Source organism: Halichoerus grypus, chromosome 5 (assembly GCF_964656455.1).
Source record: "Halichoerus grypus chromosome 5, mHalGry1.hap1.1, whole genome shotgun sequence".
NCBI classification, from domain to species: domain Eukaryota; kingdom Metazoa; phylum Chordata; class Mammalia; order Carnivora; family Phocidae; genus Halichoerus; species Halichoerus grypus.
This window is the reverse complement of record NC_135716.1, coordinates 153,782,874-153,804,171: the sequence shown is the minus strand read 5'-3', so window position 1 is coordinate 153,804,171 and position 21,298 is coordinate 153,782,874. Positions and strand designations below refer to the sequence as shown.

Genomic DNA, 21,298 nt, shown 5'->3' with positions numbered 1-21,298 from the left:
GTTGTCTACACCGCGAGCCCTGTGGGTAGTGACCACATCCGAGCTGTCTTTGAATGTTGGTGACACAGCACGGCGGCTGGTGCAGGGAAGCCGGGCCCTGCGGGGTCGGAGCACCGGGACCAGGCTCAGAGGATTCTGACCCGCTAGGACTTCCGTCTCCCTGGGGCCTCAGCCATCTCACCTCTGGCTCTCTACCACTTGGTGGAGAAACTTCAAACCTCAGCCTGGCATGGGAAGCCCTGTGCCTTATGATGCCTCTGGCCTCTCCTGTCCCACCTGTCTCCAGTTCGCCACCTCGTGGCCACGGCCTTCCTGCCCACGTCTCTCCCAACCCTTCTACACCTCCCTCCTCCCTCCTAGGGAAGCCTTCTGGACCACCTCCTCACGGCCCCGTCCCTCAGAACTGACCACCCCGTCTTTGTGCCCCTACCACACCCCTGAGCACCTGCCCTAATATGACCCCCCTCAGGACTGTGGACTCCTCAGGCGAGGGGCTCAGGGCTCTTCAGACCCCATGGGTACCTAGGGCCTGGCAGAGCAGACCCTGTAGATATGGAATGAATTAACATGGCTTACCCACAGGCCCCCAACACTCTCTTCCCACCAGTTCCCCAACAGGACATGGGGGGTTTCCTTCAGGACGTCCCCCTGCGCCCTCACGCCAAGGTGTTCTAGAACACCTCCAACAGCAGCTTCCCTGCAGCGAGCCCTGAGACTCCAGTCTCTCTCACCACAGAGCATACGAGTGCCAGGCTGTCTTTCCTAAGCACGGCTTGATGATGACAGCCCTGGGCTCAGGAAGCTTCTACGGCTCCCTCTGCCCTGCAGAGTGGTAAGTCTACGCTTAATTCATATAAGTTCTCCAGGAAGGCTGGTGGCCCCTCCTAGGCTCCCTTAGGGCCCATGAGCTTCCCACATACCTGTGAGTCTCATCAGAAGAGCTTCCCCTCAGGGTCAGGACCAGCCTCTTCTCCTTTGGGACCTGAGGCCTTTGCTCACGCTGTTCTCACCAGGAAGACACCCCGCTGTCCCCCGACTCTGCCCTGCGGACGTCCCTGACTGCTGGAGCCCTCCCTCACTGCACCCTGTCAGGACGCTCAACTCAGCGTCCAGCCCTCCATCATTCTCGGCTGTGTCAGCCTCCTCTCCTGAGCTAGTCTGTAAACTCCTTAGTTTGCCCGGCTCCGGTCCCCGCACCCCACCTGGTCGGCAGAAAGTTGCCCGATGGCAAGGGGGGAGAGCCGAGGCTTGGCGCCAGGTGTCCCCCCCAGCCTGGGGCCAGTGGGGCCTCACCTCCAGTACTCCTCGCTGGGGCTGGTCCTCTGGAGCGAGTGGTTGAGCAGGTGGGAGAGGTTGCCAGGCAGGGCGGCGGGCCGGGAGCCGTTGGTGAGGTTGGAGGCGTCCAGCACCCCAGCGCAGTCGGGCGTGTTCCAGGGGTTATTGCAGTAGGCCCAGGGCAGCACGTGCGTCATGGACGAGAAGAAGTAGTAGAAGGCGATGCAGATGACCACGTTGTAGTAGATGCCAATATACGTGGACACCACCATCATGCCATAGCCCACACCTGGGAGAGGGAGGGAAGGGGGGCAGCCTCACACATCTAGCTGAAGGAGGCAAGGTTAATGTTGAGGGGCCCCCCGGGGCAGGCTTTTGTGGGGGGGCCATCGAAGGGACAGGTCAAGGCCTTAGCAGGGGTGAGCTGGGGGGCCCGGGGGCTTTGTGTATACACGTGGTAGGTGAGGAAGGCGGAGGCCAAGTAAACATGGATCCCAGCATGCATCTGTGGCCTTGGCCATTGACGTAGGGCTTGGGGTCAGCACCAAGGCTCCGTGGGGGTTGACAGTGTTTGTACAGATGGGTGAGTAGGCCCCCAGAGGCCCGTGCATGTGTGTGTGTGTGGGGGGGAGGCGGTGTACCCCACCCAGGCCTCACCTTTGAACATGGGGCTGATCCTCCAGACCCCCAGGCAGCCCTGACTTGCAAATTGGCCGAAGGAGAGCTCCATGAAGAAGAGAGGGATCCCGCAGAATATCAGCATGATGAAGTAGGGGAACATGAAGGCGCCTGGCAGGCAGGGAAAGGGCTGGCTCAGGGCGGGCTTGGGGGGTCCCACCCTCTTCCTGCTGAGAACCCAACAGCAAAACCTTTGCGATCGGCTAAGACCAGAGGAGGGTTGTCCACGCACTGAGCAAGAGCCTGGGTCTGAGGTATCCTACCCACAGCGTGCCTTTGAATTTGGCAGAGGCTTCCTGAACAGAACCCAGGCCCCAGACCCACCATGTTAGGGTGGGATTTGATGGCTTCACCAAGCAAATTCACAAACATAAGTCGCTGGGATCCTCAAATTCCCTGAACCATTTAGGGGGCTGTTGACACACAGGGGGTGTAAGACAGGAAACCTTGGGAGGTTGGGGCGCCTTTTTCTACCTCTCTTGACCTCAAGGGAGCAGGCTAGCAGGGTCAGGCTCAAACAGCAGACAGCCAGGGTCAGGGGGTGACCTGTGCATTAGGTAAAGGGTACCTAAGCCAGGGATTGGGGCAAAGGAAATGAGAGCCAGAGGCCAGCCTGTCTGGAGAGGGGTCTGTGCCAGGGAGGGGGTAGCCCAGGCCTTGGTGGGTAGGCTCTAGCCAAGTGGGAGGTCCCTGCCCTGTGCCCACTGGGTACCTCCCCCGTTGCGATAGCAGAGGTATGGGAAGCGCCAAACATTGCCCAGGCCCACGGCATAGCCCACGCTCGTCAGTACAAACTCGATCTGGTTGCCCCAGTTGCCCCGTTTGAGGTTCTGGTCCCTCTTGGTGGCCTCGCTGGGCACAGCACCATTCTGTGGGGACAGGAGAGAAGCTACCATCAGAAAGGTTTGTGCTCCCGTGCCTGACCCTCTGGGCCTCTCCCAGCGGGGACACCATGGACCCCCCAAGCCCCCGCCCCCACCCCGGGCTTCCCCTCTGCTGGCAGGAGCTGCTGGCTGGCCTGGCAGAGAAGGGGAGAAGAGAGGAGCGGCTGCTGGAGGGTGCCAAGTGGGGCCTCCCTCACCAGCCCCCCAGCACCCTGTGCCAGGGGCACCAGCCCACCTGAGCAGCTGCTGCCAACATCGGAGAGGTGGGACACTGAGAGGGAGCCCAAGTCCAGAGCCCCCCAGCCCCAGCCCCTCCAAAGCCTCCCCTCTCCCCTCTGGGTGAGGATCTGGGAGCAGCTGAGCCTCATACCAAGCAGCCAAGTCGGGCTGGGCACAAAGGGGCCTGTGTCCAGACAGCACCCCCCACCCGCCGCTACCACATCACCAGGCTGAGCACGCCGCCGCCCACGGGCAGGCGGTGCGGGGGAGGGGATGCCCGACCCTTCCCCCAGCTGAAGGCGCTTTCCTGGGGGCACAGGATGGGCAGGGCTGTGAGGCGGGAGACGGGGGAGTAACTGAGCTGGGCCGGACTTGGGGAGGGTGTTCTGGGACTCAGGATGGGAGGACCCAGGGGAGCCATCGATATTGCCCATAGCCGGGGAGGGGGCCCTGGGGAAGCCGACCTGGGCTGGGTGGTGCTGGCCATGAGCTGGGGGAAGAGACCAGAGTTGTAGGCACCACGCCAGACTTGGAGGACAGACTGCTAGGGGAAACAGAGGGAGGGACTCCGGAAAAAGGTCTCTGAGCTGAGAGGGGGTGGGCTGCGGACGAGGAGGGGGCTGGCCAGGAGGGGCCGTTGAGGGGAATTTGCCCCAAGGAAAGGAAGCTGGGTCTGCCCTGGGCGGGGGCGGGGGTGGGGGGGGAGGCCTGCAGGGCTGGGCTGGGTGGCCTGAGGCCCCACTGAGGACAGCCCCTTTTGAACCCCAACCCCACAGCTGGAACTGGCTCAGCAAGTCCCTTTACAAGTGTAAATATGCCCCTTCCCCATGCCATGCCCCTTCCACCCCCTCCCAGGGTGACAGGAAATCAAGCCACCCTGAGTGAGAGCCTGAGGGGTCGGGGGCTCTCACTAGGAGACTAGGGACCCTGAGAATCACCAGCAGAGAAGCACAGAGTGACAGAGACAGCCTCTGGGAGATGGGCTATTCCCTTGAGAGAAACAGACAGGAGTCCCTGGAGGACACCAGGATTGGAGACAGAGCAGCATGGCTTCTGAGGGACGCTGCTGAAGTGACACTGGCCCCCAGCTTGAAAGAGACATATTCAGGGACAACAGTCACACTGGCCAATAAACAAAGAGGTCTGGTGCTTCGAAATGTTGCCGGATCCTGACACTGACCGACAAATGCAGAGAGGAGCAATGGCTTCACTGGGACCTGTGCGCTTCCCAGAAAGGCCTATTTGGGAATGGAGACTCGGGAGGCACCAGTGCCCAGTGGAGGCCCCAGCCACGTACCCCTTGTTCCCGCAGTGGGCATATTTCGGCTTGCATACCCTGGCCACCAAAGCACAGACACCCTGTGGAGTAACCATCCTGTACAGCCAATCTGGCATTGCCCCAGAGGAGACACTGACCTTCACACCCTCCAAGGAGGTTTGGGGGCACGGCACCGAGAACTGGGGTCCAGTCCCCTTTGAGGAGCACGCAGAGTGAACTGACAGGCTGAAAGAGCCTGCATACGTTCATTCCTGCAACCACGGGGATTTACTAACACCTACTGTGTGCCCCTGCACCAGGCACTGGGAATCCAGCAGTGAACTAAACAGACACCCCTACGCACTCAGAGCTTGAAATCAGTGGCGGAGCAAGCCATCAATGACAGAAGCAAATCCATGATTTTTATATTGCAGCCGCGAGGTGACCACAAAGCGCAAGTTCTCAAGGCACAAGGATATATGGAAGGAGGCCAGGCGGGGGGCACGCAGGGTGAGGTCGGGAAGGCTTCCCTGATGAAGGGGCTTGAGGGCCAGTCTGGCTCTGGGAGAGAGGGTGGCTCACAGCCTGAGTGTGCCCTCTGGGACAGGCCCATACAGAATCTTGCCTAAGGCTGTCACCACCTCCGAAGGCCTTCTTGGGGACAGGCCTAGCAATTCTGCACGGTCCGGGCAGGGGCATTTTTTCAGAGGGTGTGAGGCCGGCTTGGGGACAGCTTCTGCATTCCCAAACAAATCCCGGCCAAATAGGGCTCCTATATGTTGACCCTACAATAACAGTTTTATTCTGTCCAAGGCTTGTTTACTTAGGGGCACAATGGGAGACTGGCAGCTGCAGAGTAAATGGGTGGGGTCATGAAGCAGTGCTCACAGCTGTAAAAGAGACACCCGAGGGGCCAGGAGGGTTTCATGGGCAGGGCAAAGGCAGGGCTCCTTGCAGAGGCTGAGGTCCCCAAGGCTTGAATGCTGAGGCACCCCCCCAACCAAGTGCAGCGGGACCCGACCGGGATTTCTGAGCTCTGCTCCTTCCCTGGCATCGAGGGGGACAGTGAGGGTGGGGGTGCCCCCAGGCCGCCACTTGACTGAGCCCTCAGGAGCCAGCTCTGCTCAGTTAATGAGCGGCACACCACTGGGCCTTGCGCTAACCACTTCGGCCATGTGGCCACAACTCACGACTCGGGAGGCGGGAGCCCTGAGACAGGGGCCCCGGGCAGGGAGCCGGGGATGGGGCTCTGGTGGGAGTTCCTGACCACACTAGGGCTCTGCGGTGCAGAAGGAGCTGGGGGTCAGCGACACTCTGCAAGCTGTGTGAGAAGCGCCCCGATTCTGGCTCCGAGGCCTGCGTCTCAGCACCGTGGGGCCGACTCCCAGAGCAGTGGCTGGGAGGTCACCATGGGAGCCACGGCCAGGCCTCTGACTTCCGTTCTAGTGCGAGCTACGTTCAGGTGACTTGGCTGGCGAGGGCTTGGCTCTCTGCAGAGGACATAGCAAGCCCCCCTTTCTCCAAGTACGCTAGAGGAAAGGATCTCCAAAATGCTCTGCGGGGCTTCTGGAGGCTCCAGTTCCCCTCTCTGCTCTCCCCTGGGCACCCCCGGCCGCTGCCTTCCTGGGCAGCGAGACCCATAGCTGGCGAGCTTTTCCAGCACTGCCTCGATTTTGTTCTCCTTGCATCCTCTTCCCTAGCCTAAGCCGCTCATGTTCTTGTTCTGCTGGGTGGATACCTGTACCACTGATCAGACCTGTCCCTGCAGCGGACGTCAGCTCTCGGGCACCCACGAAAGAACCCCTTTGTGCTCACAGTTTCAGCCAGACCAGCAGCCCGTCTGCCTAACCCAGCTCAGCCCTGCCGACTGGCCGGGCTCCAGGCTTCTCCTGCCCATCACCCATCTTTCACTATCTGCCCCTCGCTGCTCTCCCTTCCCCCCTTGCTCACACCTGGGTGACGAATTAAACCACAGGGGGCTGGTGCTTCCTCCCCAGGCTCCCTGGATAGCCCCAACCCTCACCTGAGACTCCATGGCCATGGGCATGATCGGTGGTCTCCAGGATAGGGACAGCCCTGCCCTGTGCCCGAGCTCCCCAAGTTGGGTAGAAGGCAGGCTTTGGGGCTTTCTTTCCATGGTTGAGTGGGGTAAGCTGGCTGATCATCCTCCATGATGCCCACCATACAAAGACACACGCACATAAGACCCTCACATAAGACCACACACGCAGGGGCGCCTGGGTGGCTCTGTTGGTTAAGTGGCTGCCTTCGGCTCAGGTCATGATCCTGGGGTCCTGGGATCGAGCCCCACGTCCGGCTCCCTGCTCAGTGGAGAGCCTGCTTCTCCCTCTCCCTCTGCCTGCCACTCTGCCTACTTGTGCTCTCTATCTCTCTGTCAAATAAATAAATAAAATCTTTAAAAAAAAAAAAAAAAAAGACCACACATGCACAGATGCCCTTCCCCTTAGGAGCAGTCCTTAAGGCAGCTGGGTCCAGTCCCACACAAGGACTCGTGACCTCCCACCCCGTGCCTGCCTAGCCGAGTGAGCCATACAGAGCAATCACTTACATAAGTCCTTTACATAGCCTTGTGCCTGGCTTAGTCCCTGCTCTGGATGAGCTCCTGGAATGAGGGGTGTTCAGCTCTGAGGGCAGAATCCAGATCTCCCCACCATGCCTTGGGCTTGGCAGGGCAGGACCCTGCGCCAGGCATGAGAACCCCAGCATTCTAGAGCCTGCTCCCCCAGCGACTCTGGGCAAGTCATTTCCACTCCCTGCAACTCAGCGTCTTTAACTATGAAATCAGTGGACAGACTAGGCAACCTCAGTAGATCTACTAATCTCTGTAGTTCTGCCTTGCCTGGAATTTTCCTATTCCTGACTCTCTCCTGAATCTTCCATTAGTTCCCACTAACTTTCTAAATGACTTTTAAAAAATGTTATTGTTGGGGCGCCTGGGTGGCTCAGTCGTTAAGCGTCTGCCTTCAGCTCAGGTCATGATCCCGGGGTCGCGGGATCGAGCCCCGCATCAGGCTCCCTGCTCAGCGGGAAGCCTGCTTCTCCCTCTCCCGCTCCCCCTGCTTGTGTTCCCTCTCTCGCTGTGTCTCTCTCCGTCAAATAAATAAATAAAATCCTTAAAAAAAAGTTATTGTTTTTCTTCTAATTATAAAAGCATTTTAAGCTTATCACCAAAAAAAAATGGGAACCTACAGCAAAGAGTAAAGAGGAAACAAAGCCGCAGAGCCCCCTCCCAGAGGTGAGCACCCGCATGGGATGCACCCCCTCCTTTCTTCATGCACAGACTCGGACAGAGCCCAGATTTCTACCCTGGGCTACGGCTCTCCTCTGGCTCCTCACTCCCACCCTCCCAGACCAGTGTCCACTGGATATTTTTGTGAATTGTGAGCTCCCTCCTCCTGCTCTCGGTGGACACTGAAGAATCCTGGAGCCGCCTGGCTGGGCGGGCCCCGCTGGGATCTAGAAGGCCTCTTGTTCAGAACTCTGCAGCCCTGGGGTTTGCTCATGGGATGAAGTCCCATCCAAGACAAACTTTATGGAGGAGGACAGACAAGACCCCACATCCCAGACTGACCTTGAGCCAAATCCAGATCACCGGCAACTTTCTCTGAGCCCTATTGGGGAATTCAGGCAGAATCGCCATTACAGTAAATTGTGGCTGCCTTAAAAGACCCCACGACCTCCCCGCACCCTTAGATTCTTCTTCCCCCAAGTTCTCTCCCCTTGGTCCAGGGACCAGGCTGGCCCTTAGGTAGCACCCGCCCTGCAATGACAGAGCCTTCTGTCCTTTATCTGGCCTCGCTGATCCAGATCTGGGAAAGAGTCAGGGGCCAGGGGTGGAGGAGCAGGACCATGGGAAAATCCGCCCTAGGCCAAGCAGTACTCAGGGGCTGTTAGTGCCTCTTGCCTCCAGGAAAGCTTCAGAGCAAGCTCTGGGCACCTGTTAGGAGTCCAAGCCTTCGTAGAGCAGGTGAGAGAGGCAAGGGCATGCCCTGTGCTGTTCCGCTCAGAGCCCTGATTGGTGGGCAGAGACCTGCCAACACTGCAGGGAGCAGACAGAAGATGCACCCCAGGCTCGCCAGGCTCTGCTCCAGGCCCTGGGGAGCAGTGATGGCGGACACTGGGTGGGCCCTGCCTCTAACCCTGGAGAAGCCCGGCAGCCCTGCCTCACACGCAGCAGCTGTGGGCAGTCTCTACCCCAGACAGTTGGCAGTGGGTCTGGCACTCGGGGAAGTGGCTTTGGTCTGTGACCCTGGCAGTTCTGAGGTTTGAGGGCAGCCCTGCATAATGTTTCTCCCAGACCCAACCCAGGTCTTCCCAGAAGACATTCCTTCTCTTGCCTTCTGAAGGTCAAATCAGAATGCTCTACCGGGCGGGGAGGATGGCTCTCCCTGTCCCTTCACACTTGCTGCCATCAGCCCCATTGTCCCCGACATCTGTGCCCATCCCCAGCTTCTAGGGATGAGGCCACATGGGTGCCCACCCCGTCCGGGCACTTGCCATGGACACTGGTGAACGTTCTCTGGGGTCTCTCTCTCCTCCCACCTGAGACCCCCATCCCATCCTCTTCCCCCACCATCACTGCTGAGTCCATGTACCATGTCCCCCTGCCCCCTTGCTCACTCTCCCCATAGGAGTAACTGCCGTGGCACGGACAATGGGGCTGTATTGATTAGTACAATTCCTGGGCACCTCCGGCCCGTCTCCCCGGGAGCTAGGACAATGCAGCTTTGATACACAGAGCAGATTCTCAGCAGGTCCTTGGGCTGGGGGAGCGCTCACCCCCCCCCTCTCCTCCCCCAGGCCCCCCACCGCACAGCTAACTCTTCCTGCACTCCTTCGCACACTTGCAACTTTCTGGGTCACTTTTGCTGGTGTCTGTCTCCCTGGCTGGCTGGGCCTGCCCCTCCCTGGCACAGACCACTCAGCCCCTCTCCCCACCCCCCAGCCCAGCCTCCCAGACCGCCTGGCTCCAGGGAGGGGGCTCAACCTTCTGGAAGGTGACTGACCTGTCCTGGGGAGGAGGGGGCCACAGGTCCACGAGCCGAGGCCATCCCAGGAGGAGCACTCAGAGCGGAGCGCGCGTGTCTCCGCTCTCATTCACACCTCTGCCAGCTCCAGGCGACACTGACGCATCCCTTGCCTCTCCCGCTGCAATTACTCTCACCTCATCTCCTCCCGCAGCTCTGCCTACCCCTCCCCGGCCCTCCCCCTCCGGCCAGTCCCCATGCAGCCCAGCGCGGGTGCTCCAGAGCTAGAGTGAGGCGTGGGGTTTGTTGTGTTTTTCCCTTGTTCCCAGCAAGTTATTGGAACAAAACACACACACACATACTCACAACCACAGAGTGAGGCAGAGCGAGCTCGGAAGAGAGCGAGCGGCCTCGGGGCCCAGATGCTTCTGAGCTCCCAGGCCTGGCACTTGGTGGGCCCCTGGTAGGGTGGTTGGGAGCCACTGGGCACTAGACTTGGTGAAGGGCAGGAAGAAGGGGGGGCATAGTCCACAGGGCACTACCAAAGCATCTTAGACTTCTTAGAGTGGCGTGGGCGGGGGGATGGTGGGCTCTGGAGCTGTTCCCTCCCTCCCCCCGCAGGAGTTGGAGACCCTCAACCAGCCAAGATGATTGAGTGTGTTCACAGAAGAATGTGGCTGACCACGCAAGAAAGATCTGGCCCGGGGAACTGCAAGGTCACCTGTCCTAAGAAAGATGGCGCTAGCCCAGAGAGTGGTCACCACAGAGTCCAGGCAAAGGTAGGGCCACAGGACAGGAGCCTCGGAGATCTGTACTGCATTGCCCAGGGCCTGAGGACTCGCTCCGCGAGTATGTGCTGTATGGGCTGGGTTCAGTCCAGCAGGTGTCACCGTCACTGGGGCGGACGTCACTCAGACCCATCAGTCCCACTTCCCTGAGGCCACACTCACGGGTCAGTCTCCAGCTGATGCTGAGATAGCACAGACCAGTGGTCAGGAAGGTAGGCACGAGTGTTCTGGCCCCAGGAAGGCGGACCTCTCTTTGGAAATTGATAGGGTGGCAGAGGGCCTGGTACATGGGAGGGTCTCAGCAAGCCCCCACCAAACGGAAGCATGCATGAATTCTGATGTAAAGAAAACCTAGCTTTTCTGTGAGTTTGGTAAGTATGGTGACCTCAAAGGGAACATGTCAGGATGGTTTTTTTTTTTTTTAGGATGGCTTTTTAAAAAAAAAGAGCACAAGTTTAGAGTCAGATAGACCTGGTTTAAACCCCAGCACTGCCAGTTTCTCACCATATATAGCCTTAGGCAAGTCACTTAACATGTCTGGTCTTAGTTTCCTCATCTCTGAAATAGGAATAATATCCACCCATCATCAAATCTAGTGAGAATTAGCACTAACAGTAATAGATAATACATATTAAGTGCTTACTATGAGCCAGACACTGTCCTAAACACTTTACATATATTCATTCATTTAATTCCCCCCCCCTGCCCGCCCGCAAATGCCTTGATGTAGATACCTTATTATCCCCATTTTGGGGGGTAGACAGAGACCAGTCTTGGCTCAAGCAAGTCACCTAAGAATGGTCTGAGACCCCACGGACTCAGCCTCTCACTGGGCCAGCCTCATGCAGCCAGGTCCCCAGACACGCTCCGCTGACTTCCTGCGCGCACAGACTGTGGGCCAAAGCCCTGGCTGGGCCACTGGCTTCAGGAAGGCCCAGTCACCCATGATGCCCAAATGCTCACTTCCACCCAGGGTGGGCTCTGGGCTCTGGCTGCCCTGGCCTGGGCAGGGTGCCCAGAACAGACAGCCCTGGCTGGACGGCTTTCTCTGGCCCCGGCCATGGGGACAGGAGGCGGCAGCAGCCCAGCTGGGCCCTGGCCGTAATGAGGCCTCATTAGTGGGATCCAGCTGCTCCAGCCCCACTTTGGGAGGCCGACTCCCCCAGCCCCCGCCTCTGACTTTCTTAATAAGAGTGGGCATGTCTCCAGAGGGGCAAGGAATCTAGTTGCTTTGTTGTGCCCTGTGCCTCCAGGGGGAAGGTCCTGCCGAGCTAGGACTGAGCAGGGGGAGGCCTGCAGGGAAGCTGTGTGAGGGGAGGGGAGGGCACAGGACTGAGCAGGTGTGCTCCAGGGAAGGTGGGGAGGGGAAGCAGCCCAAGGGGAAGGGAGGCAGGATCTTAGGTCCAGAGAGGAGGCCTGAGGAACACTGGGTCTAGATATTGTCCATTTCCCTGGGAGGGTGTAGTTACACATCTCCGGTCACCTGGTTGGTCATCTAGGTCATAGCTCAGGCTGTCCCGGCTAAGAGAGCCCCCCTCCGTGCTAGGCCTTCTATAAGGAGAGGGCCCACTCTGTGCCAGTCCCTGAGCTGGGAGAGTACCTACAGTGTGCCAGCCCCTGTGCCCAGAAAGCACGCACTGTACCACCAGGACCTGTGTTAGCAGAGCCCCCACTACGCACAGAGTCGGATGCTAGAAGAATACACAGTGTGCCAGGCCTGTGTGAAGAGAGCAGCCACTTTATATCCACCCAATGCCAGTGAGCCTCTGCGGTGGGTGAGGTCCTGCACTAGAGGAGAAGCCCATGTAGACCAAAATCTGTGCCAGGCGAGCACCCAGTGGATGCCCAGCCAGGAGCTGGGGGAGCGCCCACTGTGCGCCTGGCACTATGACAGACGGGTGCCCACTGTGGGCAAGTACGTCCTAGGTGAGCACCTCCCATATGCCGGGGCTTGTGCCAGGTGAGGGCCCGGTCGTCGACAGGCTCTTCACCTAGGAAGTGCCCAACGTGGGCCAAACCCTGTACTTGGTAAACTCCCAGCGAGGGCCAAACCCGTATCAGCTGAGCACTTGCCACATGCCAGGATGTGGGCTGGGTGAGCACCCACTGTGTGCCAGGCCCTGCAATGGATGGTGCAGAGAAGAGGTGTACAAATCCTATCAAAGCAGAACAGAACAGGTCAGGGTGCGGCAGCCCCCGGTGGCCTGTGGTGCTTGCAAAGCCTTCTGGGATGATTTAGATCTCTGGCACTCACGGCCCTAGCCCAGGTGACTGTGCTCTTATGCATCACAAGGTTTCCCAATGGCAGCAGCAGCCAGTGTGCTCAAAGACACGGGGAGAGGCCAACGAGGCTCACCAAGGCCTCTGTTGCCCAAGACTCTGTGCCAGTGGGGAGCAGGCATGGAGAGGGGCCCGAATCAGCCAGCTTGTGACCTTGGTGTGAGGCTGTGTGGTCACAGCTGACCCAGCGGGGCTCTTCTGTCCTGGGCTCCTCTCCCCCAGCTCCCTGTCCTCTGAGCCCAGGCAGCCCCACCCCATGCGTATGCAGAGGCACTAGGTCTCCATGGAAGTATCACCCCACCCACCCCCCGGTGCCCCCAAGCATCCCAGCTGCTCCCAGGCTTGGAGGCACCCTGGCCAGCTGGGTTCTTGCATGGCCCTGTCCTAGGAGCTGCTGAGGCGTGAGGGAGGCAGCTGAGCTGGCCCGGCAGAGACCATCTGGGCTGGGGGTGGGCGGAGGGACACGTGCACCAGGCATGTGGGCCTGGGCACGTGCTGAAGAGGGGCTTGCTTCTCGGCGGGGCACCTGCCCCATGAAGAAAGGGCAGGAGCTCCAAGGATGACACAGGGTGTCTGCCGATGCTGAGGAGAGTGGGGGGACCCATGTCTTCACACCCAAACCGGAGGCAAAGGGGATGGAAGTAAGGACCCCACGGCAAGGGCTAGCTACCCCCTCCCCACATACGGGGGCACAAATGGCAGAAGAAGCCACAGGCCTGGGACTGTCCAAGCAGCTTACATGCGTGGCCCTCGGTAGCCTCTCTTCTACCCCTACCACGGCATAGAGAGGAGGGCATGTCTGGAAGGAGTGTCCTCTGCTCTTTGCCTTTAGGGGAGCACAAGCGTCTAATAAAGTGTTGGCTCAGCTGCCTACACCAGCCAGCCAGGAGGGATGGCGCTCCTCGGAGCCTGTGTCCTGGAGACAAGCCCTGAACGGAGATGGCTTCAGTTTCCAAACTGGGGCCCGAGAAGAGAGTAGCCCAAGGTCATCAGCAGAACTGAGAAAGAGGCAGGAATAGAATCTCTAGCAACCGCTGTGGTGGTGGTGGGGGGGGAGGGCGGTAGAGCCCAGGGGACAGATGTTATGGGCCTCAAACCAGCAGTGGCCGGCAGAAGCCAAAGGGCAGAGGGCATCCGAGCCCCGGCTATCTTTAGGCACATCCTGGGGCTGGGAACGGGCGTCCCAAGGCAGCAATCCCTTCCACAGACAGGCTGGCCGGGCAGAGCCCAGAGTCCGGGAAGCTCAGCTCCGGGCAGGGATTATGGGACGTGATTGATGCTCGCTCTGTGGCACACAAGGCTCCCACATCTCAACCGCTTGCCTGCACCAGTCCTTTCAGGGTCACTCCCGAGAAAGAAGAGCAGCCAGGGAATACCCAGAGGGTTTCTTAGGTTTCACAGGGCTCGGAATCTCCATGTAGCAGGGGCAGGGCCACACCCCACTTCCTACGGACCATAGGCCTGTGGCAATTCCCGGACTTCTCTGGGAAAGGGAGGCCATTTTTGGCCCTATCACAGCATCACCTCCAGCAAGTGTTCAGGTCACGAGACTTCATCTCTGCCCATTTATGAGCACCCCAAGTTCAGGTTGGCTCAGGAATACTTTCAGAAACTTGGTTCATTTAGACTGGTTCCAACCAGTAGGAGCCAGGCCAGAGCAGGCCTGAGGGGCTGAATGTTAGAAGTTCAGAACGGAGCAGGATAGAGGGTCCTTACCCTGGAGCAAAACCGCCCATCTACCTCTCCCAAACCATTCCTCTGGACCAAGTACTCTGAGCCCCAGAAATCTTTGGTGAGAGACAGGGCCTATTTAGGGGGTGGGGGAGCTCCGCAGAGACCCTAAGCCAATCGATCCTTCACAGAATGAGAAAAGCAATGGAAGGAACTGATGTGGGTGAGAGAGGCCAAGGGCAGGGCTGTGCTCAGTCACCAGCTTTTTCCCCTGACAGCTGCCCAGTCTAGCTTGTCCCCGAGGCAAGATCCCCAAGAGAAGAAATACAACCACTGCTCTTGGGATCGGTTCTGACATCTTTTTCCCGGTTCCTGCTTCCAGTGCCAACCTGCTCTGTCCCTCAGTGAGTCTTCCTCCTTCAAGCCCTGACCAGGCCCGGCTCTTGCCAGCTGCCTCTCCCGGGGGCTCCCTAGCACCTCTCCTGTGCTCTGGGGTAGCGGGCAAAGGAAGGGCCATGCCTTGGGGCAGGGGGAGAGGGGAGTTTTCTGAGGCCTCAGAAGAAGATTCAAAATGAAACGTTCTTTGTTACTTTTCAGAGTGAGAAGGAACCAGGGAAGGAGAGAAAAACCAGACAGGGTCCGAAGACCCTTTGATTAGCACATCGGAATGCTCCCTGCAGCGGGCAGAGCATGGGGTGGGGGTGGGGTGCTAGGGTGCCAACCGTGTGACTGTCCTGGGTGTCCTCCTGTCCTGCTGGCCAGAGCACCTCTTGTGATGAGGATGGGGAGTGTGCTCCTGCCCCCTGACGTGCCGTCATAGGCTCTGTGGCAGAATCGGCCCCGTTATGGGCTCTGAGCCGCAACACCATCCAGCCTGTCGGGTAAGGGGCCACCTGCTTGGGGCCTGGGACAGCCCTACTAGTCAGGAGCCCTGGCATGGCAAGCAGCCGGCAGGCCTCAGAGGGGGCGGTGCTCGTGATACCCCCTTCCACCCTGCAGTCTGGTTCCTGTACTCACCAGCATCCCTTTGGCACCTTTTCCTACCATGGCAGCAGCAGGTTGGGGAGCGGCCCTGGAGTCCTGGACCACACTCACAGGCTCTGCTTCCAGCACCTTTCAGACCACAGACCTCAAGAGCTGTGGAGAGAGCAGAGAGCCGGGTGGGAACCTGGCCCGGGAAGGTGAGGGCAGGCCAGGTGTGGCTGTCAGGGTTCTCCAGGACAGGTAGTGCTGGGCCCGGACCACCAGCTGGCAGGCCCTCACTCCCCTCCCAGGCTGGCCCACCCTCTGCCAGGCCCTTTCCCATCTCATCCTTTTTGGATGACCCTCGATCGGCTCCTTCCTAGCCCTTCTTCCAACCCTTCCCCTGGATCCCTTGGTCTCCAGGGATCCCGTCCCAAGGGGCAAAGGTCTATTTTTGACTCTCCAGATGCCCAATTCTATAAAAGATTAAAAAATGAACACAGGACTGGGACAGGGTCCAATTCCTTCATCGTCTGTGTGGATGGCTTCAACCTTTCTCCTGAAGGGGAGCCAGCTTAGATCAGCACGTGCTCCCCAAGCTCACCCCAGCCGGGCAGTCAGGACCGTCCTTCCTCATCCTGGTGCCACTCAGCTTGGGCTCCAGGACAGCCGGGCATGCTGTTATGTCACTGCCCTGGACCATAAGCTCTGTGAGCACCAAACACGCCGTGCACGGGACCACTTCCCTGCCCTGGCTCAGGCCTTCCCCTGCCTGCAACATCTTCCCTCCTGCTAACCCGGTAAAATTCTGCAAATCCTTTAGGACCATGCTGAAATGTCACCTCTTCTCTGTAGCCTTTCCTGGCACTCTCCCCAACCACAGTGAACAAACTGCTTCCTCCTTTCATTTTTTTTAGCAGGTTTCTACTGGTGTCCTTATCAACTCATACTAGACTTATTTGCTTCTGTCCATCAACCATGAGTCTGTGCGTTCCCTGCGGGTTGGGTCCGTGTTTCATTTACCCTCGGTGCCTGCCCCTAGCCCAGGGCACACTAGCAGGATGTCTTGCTTGAATGGGATTGAAGGGCAATGGGTAAGACTGAGGTATTGGAACGATGGTCCAGGCCAGCCAGAGACCTTGTAGGAAGCATCTGAGACACAAGGTGGGCGTGACGAGCCGGACGAGGTGGCAGACAAACGGAAGGAGTGGCCACAGGGCCATGCTGGTGTATACAGGTTTAATGCCAGACACGGATGTAATAGGGGGTTGTTTTTGACGGGCCTCAGGAGAGGATTCAACCTTCAGACAAGATCGGGCGCGTTCAGGGTGGTATGGCCGTAGAGGATTCAACCTTCAGGGAGGAATTCTCTCATGGGAGGAAAACCCTGGGTTAGGTGGACAAGAATGTTCAACCTCCATGGGGCCTGGTCCCAGGAGGGACTGGATTCATCTTCTGGGGCCTTCTCTACCCTCCCAGGGAGTAGACTCTACTCCAAAGGCTGTTCTGTGGCACTCCGTCCCGCCCACAGCCACCTGCCAAGGGCCGCCTCTCTCCTACAGGTCCGGGAAGGTTTTAGAAGGCCAGAAGAGACAAGGAGGAAGGTCCTTGCCTGTGAAAATCAGCACTTGGCTTCCTTAGGACTTGGCCCTGGCCACGTGATTCGCACAGCCTTTTCCCCAGGGTGGGGGTAGGCGCGGATGTGACCTGTAACCATTTCCCTTCTGTCAGTCACCCAGGCTGGTCTCTCTGCCTCTCAAAGGGTCCTCCTAAAGAGACCCCTGCGCATGGCTTTGGTCTTCTGGGGGCAGTCAGGAGAAGAGGGGGTTTGTGCTCCGTTGTCCTCTTCACTCACTGCACCCCTCCTTAAGCTGTAAACTTTAGATCTGACTGTCCCAAAGCTGTCCCTCTTCGGCCAACAAATAGTAATAACAGCAGGCGGCATTATTAAGAGCCACCTCTTGGGCTGGTAATTATTATGCCCCCTGCTTAGGTAAGTAAACTGAGGACATTCTGCCCAGAACTTAGGCTCCAGGGTGTTCTCACTCAGGTCATCCCTGAGCACTGACTGCAGATACAGTCCTTGTGCTCAGAGTGTTTACAGATTGGTTTACAGAGGCTGCGTGGTGGTGGCCTCCAGGAGAATGAATGAGTTGGGCAGAAAGTTTTGCTGCTTCTCCTGCTTCTGCCATTTCTGCCATTCTGTTAAATGGCCCCGTCCATCCATTCAAAAAGTACCACATATGGACCACCACTGGCAAGTGGTCAGTTTAGCACGTGATGAAGAGCTTGGGCTCTGGGACCTGGTAGGCCTGGGCTGGAAATCTGGTTCTGCTACTCACTACGTATGTGACTTTGAGCAAGTTACTTAACTTCTCCGAGCCTCAGTTTTCTCAATCTGGAAGATGGGGCTAGTAATACTTCCTTTGTAAGTTCTGAAGTTTCTGCTTACTTTTGGACTCTATTGCAAGTCTTCCCCTCCAGTCCACTAATCTCCCCAAAACCCTAAAGCCCCGATTCCCCCTCATTGTTCTCCACGGCCAACAGGATATAGGCTAGATTGTTTAGCAGGCATTTAAGGCTGGCCACAATTAAATTCACTTATTCCACAAATATTTATTTCAGGCTTGCTCTGGGCCAAACCTGTGTTGGGCAGTAAGAACTCATCGGTCTCTGCCCCCCTGCATCTTGCAGGCTAGGGGGAAAGAGGGAAACTCGTGACTCAAACACAGACAATCAAAGATTGAAGGAGAAAGATCCTTCTATGAGAGTCGAGAGCAGGGGGACCTGGCCTTGTCTGAGAGTCACAGGGGGCTTTCCCGAGGAAGCAATGCTATATGGTCAGAGGGACTTATTTAGGCAAAGTCGCAATAGTGAGGAAGAGAACAGGAAGAGAGATTCAAGCAAATGAAATATGTGCAAAGACCCTGAGGCTGGGCTCAGATTGCCAGGGAGAAAGTGGCCAAAGATGAAGGTGGACAGATAAGCAGGGTCAGGGCCTTTGGGGCCTGGATTTTAGTTTCTATCCTGAGGGCAATGGTCTCGATCAAAGGCTTTAAGGCAGAGTTGCACCTGGCAGGAGCAACTGGTGGAATGTGCATTTTGAAAACTCACCCTAGACACAGTGTGGAGAAAGGACTGGAGGGAGGGGTTAGTGGAAGAGAAGTCAGTCAGGAGGAGGCCAGGCCAGGGATGAGGGGGTGTGGACCAGGTCGGTGGCCATAGGGTGGGGAGAGGTGCACAGATCTGAGAAAAATATAGAAGGTGACTGGTAGGACTTGGTGATGAATTGCACAGGAGGTGAGGGACAAGCGGGGATCTCTGGTTTCTGCAGGTGCAACAGGAAGAAGCCCGAGCCAGGCCCCGAGACAAGAGTGCCAGATGCTGCAGGCCTAGGGTGGGGAGAGGGAGAGCTGGGTGTGAGCTGCCTGGGAGCCACTCAAGGGTGGATGGTGAGAGGGCAGTCATAGGACCCAGCTACTTAACTGGCTCATTGCTCTGTCCTTCCCTCTCCCCAAACGGGGCTGTCTGTCAATCAATTGTAAAGGTCCATCTGAGCCAAGCCCTGGAGTCCTCTCTGGGAATGGAAAGGTGACAAGCTCTTTCCCTGCCTTCAAGGACCTCACAGTTTAGGAGAGGAGGCAGCTTAAACTCTATGTGCTGTGACGAGGGAGCGGAGGGGCTGTGGGGGCAGGGGAGGGCTTCTAGTTTTGCCTGGTGCCCAGGTCAGCTACCTGCAGCCACCTGTGACCATGTGGGACTATTCAGCATTCCCAGAGGTTCTTGCCTCCATGTTTGTGCAGGTGGTTCCATTGTCCCCATTACCATTGGTATATATCCTCCCCAGCTTCAAAACCTGTCCCAACGGCATTCTCTTCAAGAAGCCTTCCTTCCTCCTCCAGTTGCAGTCACCTTTTCACCGAACCCGCAAAGCACGCTGTATACATCTGATTAACACGCTCTTCACATGTAATGTTGCGGCATGGTTACTTGTGTCCAGACCTGGCTCCCCACGAACTGGAGAGATCTTCCAGGGCAAACGTGTGATTCTTCTGTGTCCCCAGGGCTGGGCACAGAGCGGGCACCGCCGCAGTCGCAGTGTAGGCCGAGCATGGGGGCGTTTTCTCTGCGGTCCTTGGAAATACTTGGGCATGCTCAGTGTCGCCCATTAGTCCCTTCCTAGAACCAGTTCCCTCACCCACTATTCTCCAACCTTCCGATGCTCCCTCACTTTGGACTTCTCAGGCCCTTCTTCATTTTCCATTCCTCGCCCCCGCCTTTACCCCAGCCTTTATCTTCTAGTAACCGCAGCATCAAGCTTGCCTCAGCAAAGAAATAGACCCAGGCTTTGTGCTGGAGCTGTCAGCGAGCCGGGGACGCGGCTCCTTTAAGAGTGACCAGCGAGGGGGCGTGGTCTGCGGAGAGCAGGCCCGAAAGGGGGCGCGGCTCCTTTAAGAAGCAGCCGGCGGACTGCGAGGAGGCCCCGGGCGGGCAGGCAGGGGCGCGGTCGCTTTTGGAGCTGCGGCACCGCCTGTAGCACCCCGATTCCTCGAAGCGGGGTGCGTCCGCTTTAATCGGGGTGCGAGGTGTCGGGGGGCGGTGTTACATCAGCCGCCACGTGTGGGCCTCTCAGCTGGTGTGGAGGCGGCGGCTCCGCCCCCGGCCCCAGCGGTGGAAAAGTACCGGGGCGCCGAGGTCCCCGCCCCCTTACCCCGCCCCCAGGCCGGCTCCGGCCCCTCCCGGCCCTCCTGGCTAGCCCCCTTCCCGTCCCGCCCCGGCCCCGCCGCCTTCTACCGCCCCGCGGTGGCTGCGGGGTGCGGGGCGCCGGCTGGGGGTGGGCGCCCCCGACTGCCAGGCCCCTGCCCTCACCTGTGGCCGCCCGGGCCCGCCCCACACGCACCCGGAATGAAGGTTGGGGTAGGGAGGGCGCGGATTTTCCCTGGAGTAGCAGCCCCAAAATAACTCCACGGCCGTAGTCCCTTCCCAAAGCCGTGGCCGGGAACCGCGGACAAAGATCCCGAGGGCGTCGGGACCCCCTGGCGCGGCTTCCCGGGACCCGCGGGCGCGCGGGAACCCAAACCGGGCTGGTGGGTGGGCGGGCAGATAGGGAGGCAGGCCGGCTGGAGGGGCCAGATAGGCAGCCAGGCCTGCCAGCGGTGCGAAGAGATGGAGTGGGAGCCCGCACGCGGGGCGCAGAGCCGGCCCGCCGGTTCCCGGCCGCGCAGGCCCCCGGCGCGCAGACCCACTGGCGCCCCAGACGGACCGTGACACGCTCTGGTTCCGGCCCTATCCGCACAGCTCCGCGCCCGCCGCCCCCGACCGAGCCGGCTTCGGCACGCAGCGACCCCCCTTCGGGAGCGCGCCCCCCCTCCGTTCTCGCCCGCTTTAGCTCCTTGGTGACAGCGGTGACACCCAGACGCGCGCACCTACCCCCGATCTTTGCGGCGAGACAGACATCCTCGTGCGTGCACCCACACACTTACCCACAGATGCCCGCATGCAAGCGCGATCATACACACACACACACACACACACACTCACTCACTCACGCCCGCTGGTCCTGGGGCTTAGCCCCGCGGAGCCACCAAACCCAGACCGACGGCAGGACTGACAGAGGCGCGGGCCGCAGCTCTCCGTTCCCCAAGCCCCCTTACCATGCTGCAGCCCCCGGCCCAGGCGTGCTGGGTCCGCACCGCGGTGCGCCCAGGTGGCTTTCTTAAAGGGAAAGTTGCATCAGCCTCCCGAGGCTCAGTGCCGCCGCGAGTCCGCCCGCCCCGCCGCGCCGCTCGCGGCTCCTCCAGAGCTTGTTGTGTTTTGGTTTCGGGAAGGCGGGGGCCAAGAGTTTGGTGAAAGTTTGGAGAGTGGAGAAGGCTTGGGAGACCTAGCCAAGTCCCTCCCCTCCCTGAACAGCTCCCCTGGCCGCTCTTCCCCCCTCCCGCATTTCATCCCCACCCCACTGGCCGACTTCTCAGGCTCCTCCTCCCAGGGAATAAAATTACAAGCCTCTCCAGCTTTCAGATGATTGATCCCCAGGAACCCCTGGGAGTGGGCTCCACAAAGGAGCCCCCTTCTTCTCCCTTGCCTTGCTGCCCCCCACCCACCCACCCAGCTGGGGCCCTTGGAGGAAGCAGATGTCTTTGCCCACTTCCGACTAGGCTTGGAATAAAGCCAGAAGACCTGGGGCACTTTGGGGGGGCTGGGGCTGGAGTTGGCCCTCCAGGCCCCTGGTCTTCTGCGCCTGCGTTGCCCCCAGGGAGAAGTCAGAGCGAATTCCATTCCCTTTGGAGCGGTGCC

The 21,298-nt window shown here is 59.0% G+C and overlaps 1 protein-coding gene across 8 annotated transcripts in view; it reads right to left on the bottom strand.

Annotated features, from left to right (window-relative positions):
- SLC6A9 (solute carrier family 6 member 9) overlaps nucleotides 1–20,841 on the bottom strand; it is a 31,519-nt gene extending 10,678 nt beyond the window's left edge. The window contains exons 1-5 of one of the 8 annotated variants that reach the window (XM_036107530.2): nucleotides 20,659–20,841; nucleotides 15,059–15,178; nucleotides 2,666–2,822; nucleotides 1,933–2,064; nucleotides 1,294–1,564 (exon numbers count right to left, since the gene is read on the bottom strand). In XM_036107530.2, the coding sequence (XP_035963423.1) occupies nucleotides 1,294–1,564; nucleotides 1,933–2,064; nucleotides 2,666–2,822; nucleotides 15,059–15,088 (590 nt within the window). In that variant the 5' untranslated portion in view covers nucleotides 15,089–15,178; nucleotides 20,659–20,841. The other 7 variants (XM_036107533.2, XM_036107531.2, XM_036107532.2 and 4 more) reach the window with 7 other exon arrangements.
- Between the last annotated feature and the right edge of the window lie 457 nt (nucleotides 20,842–21,298).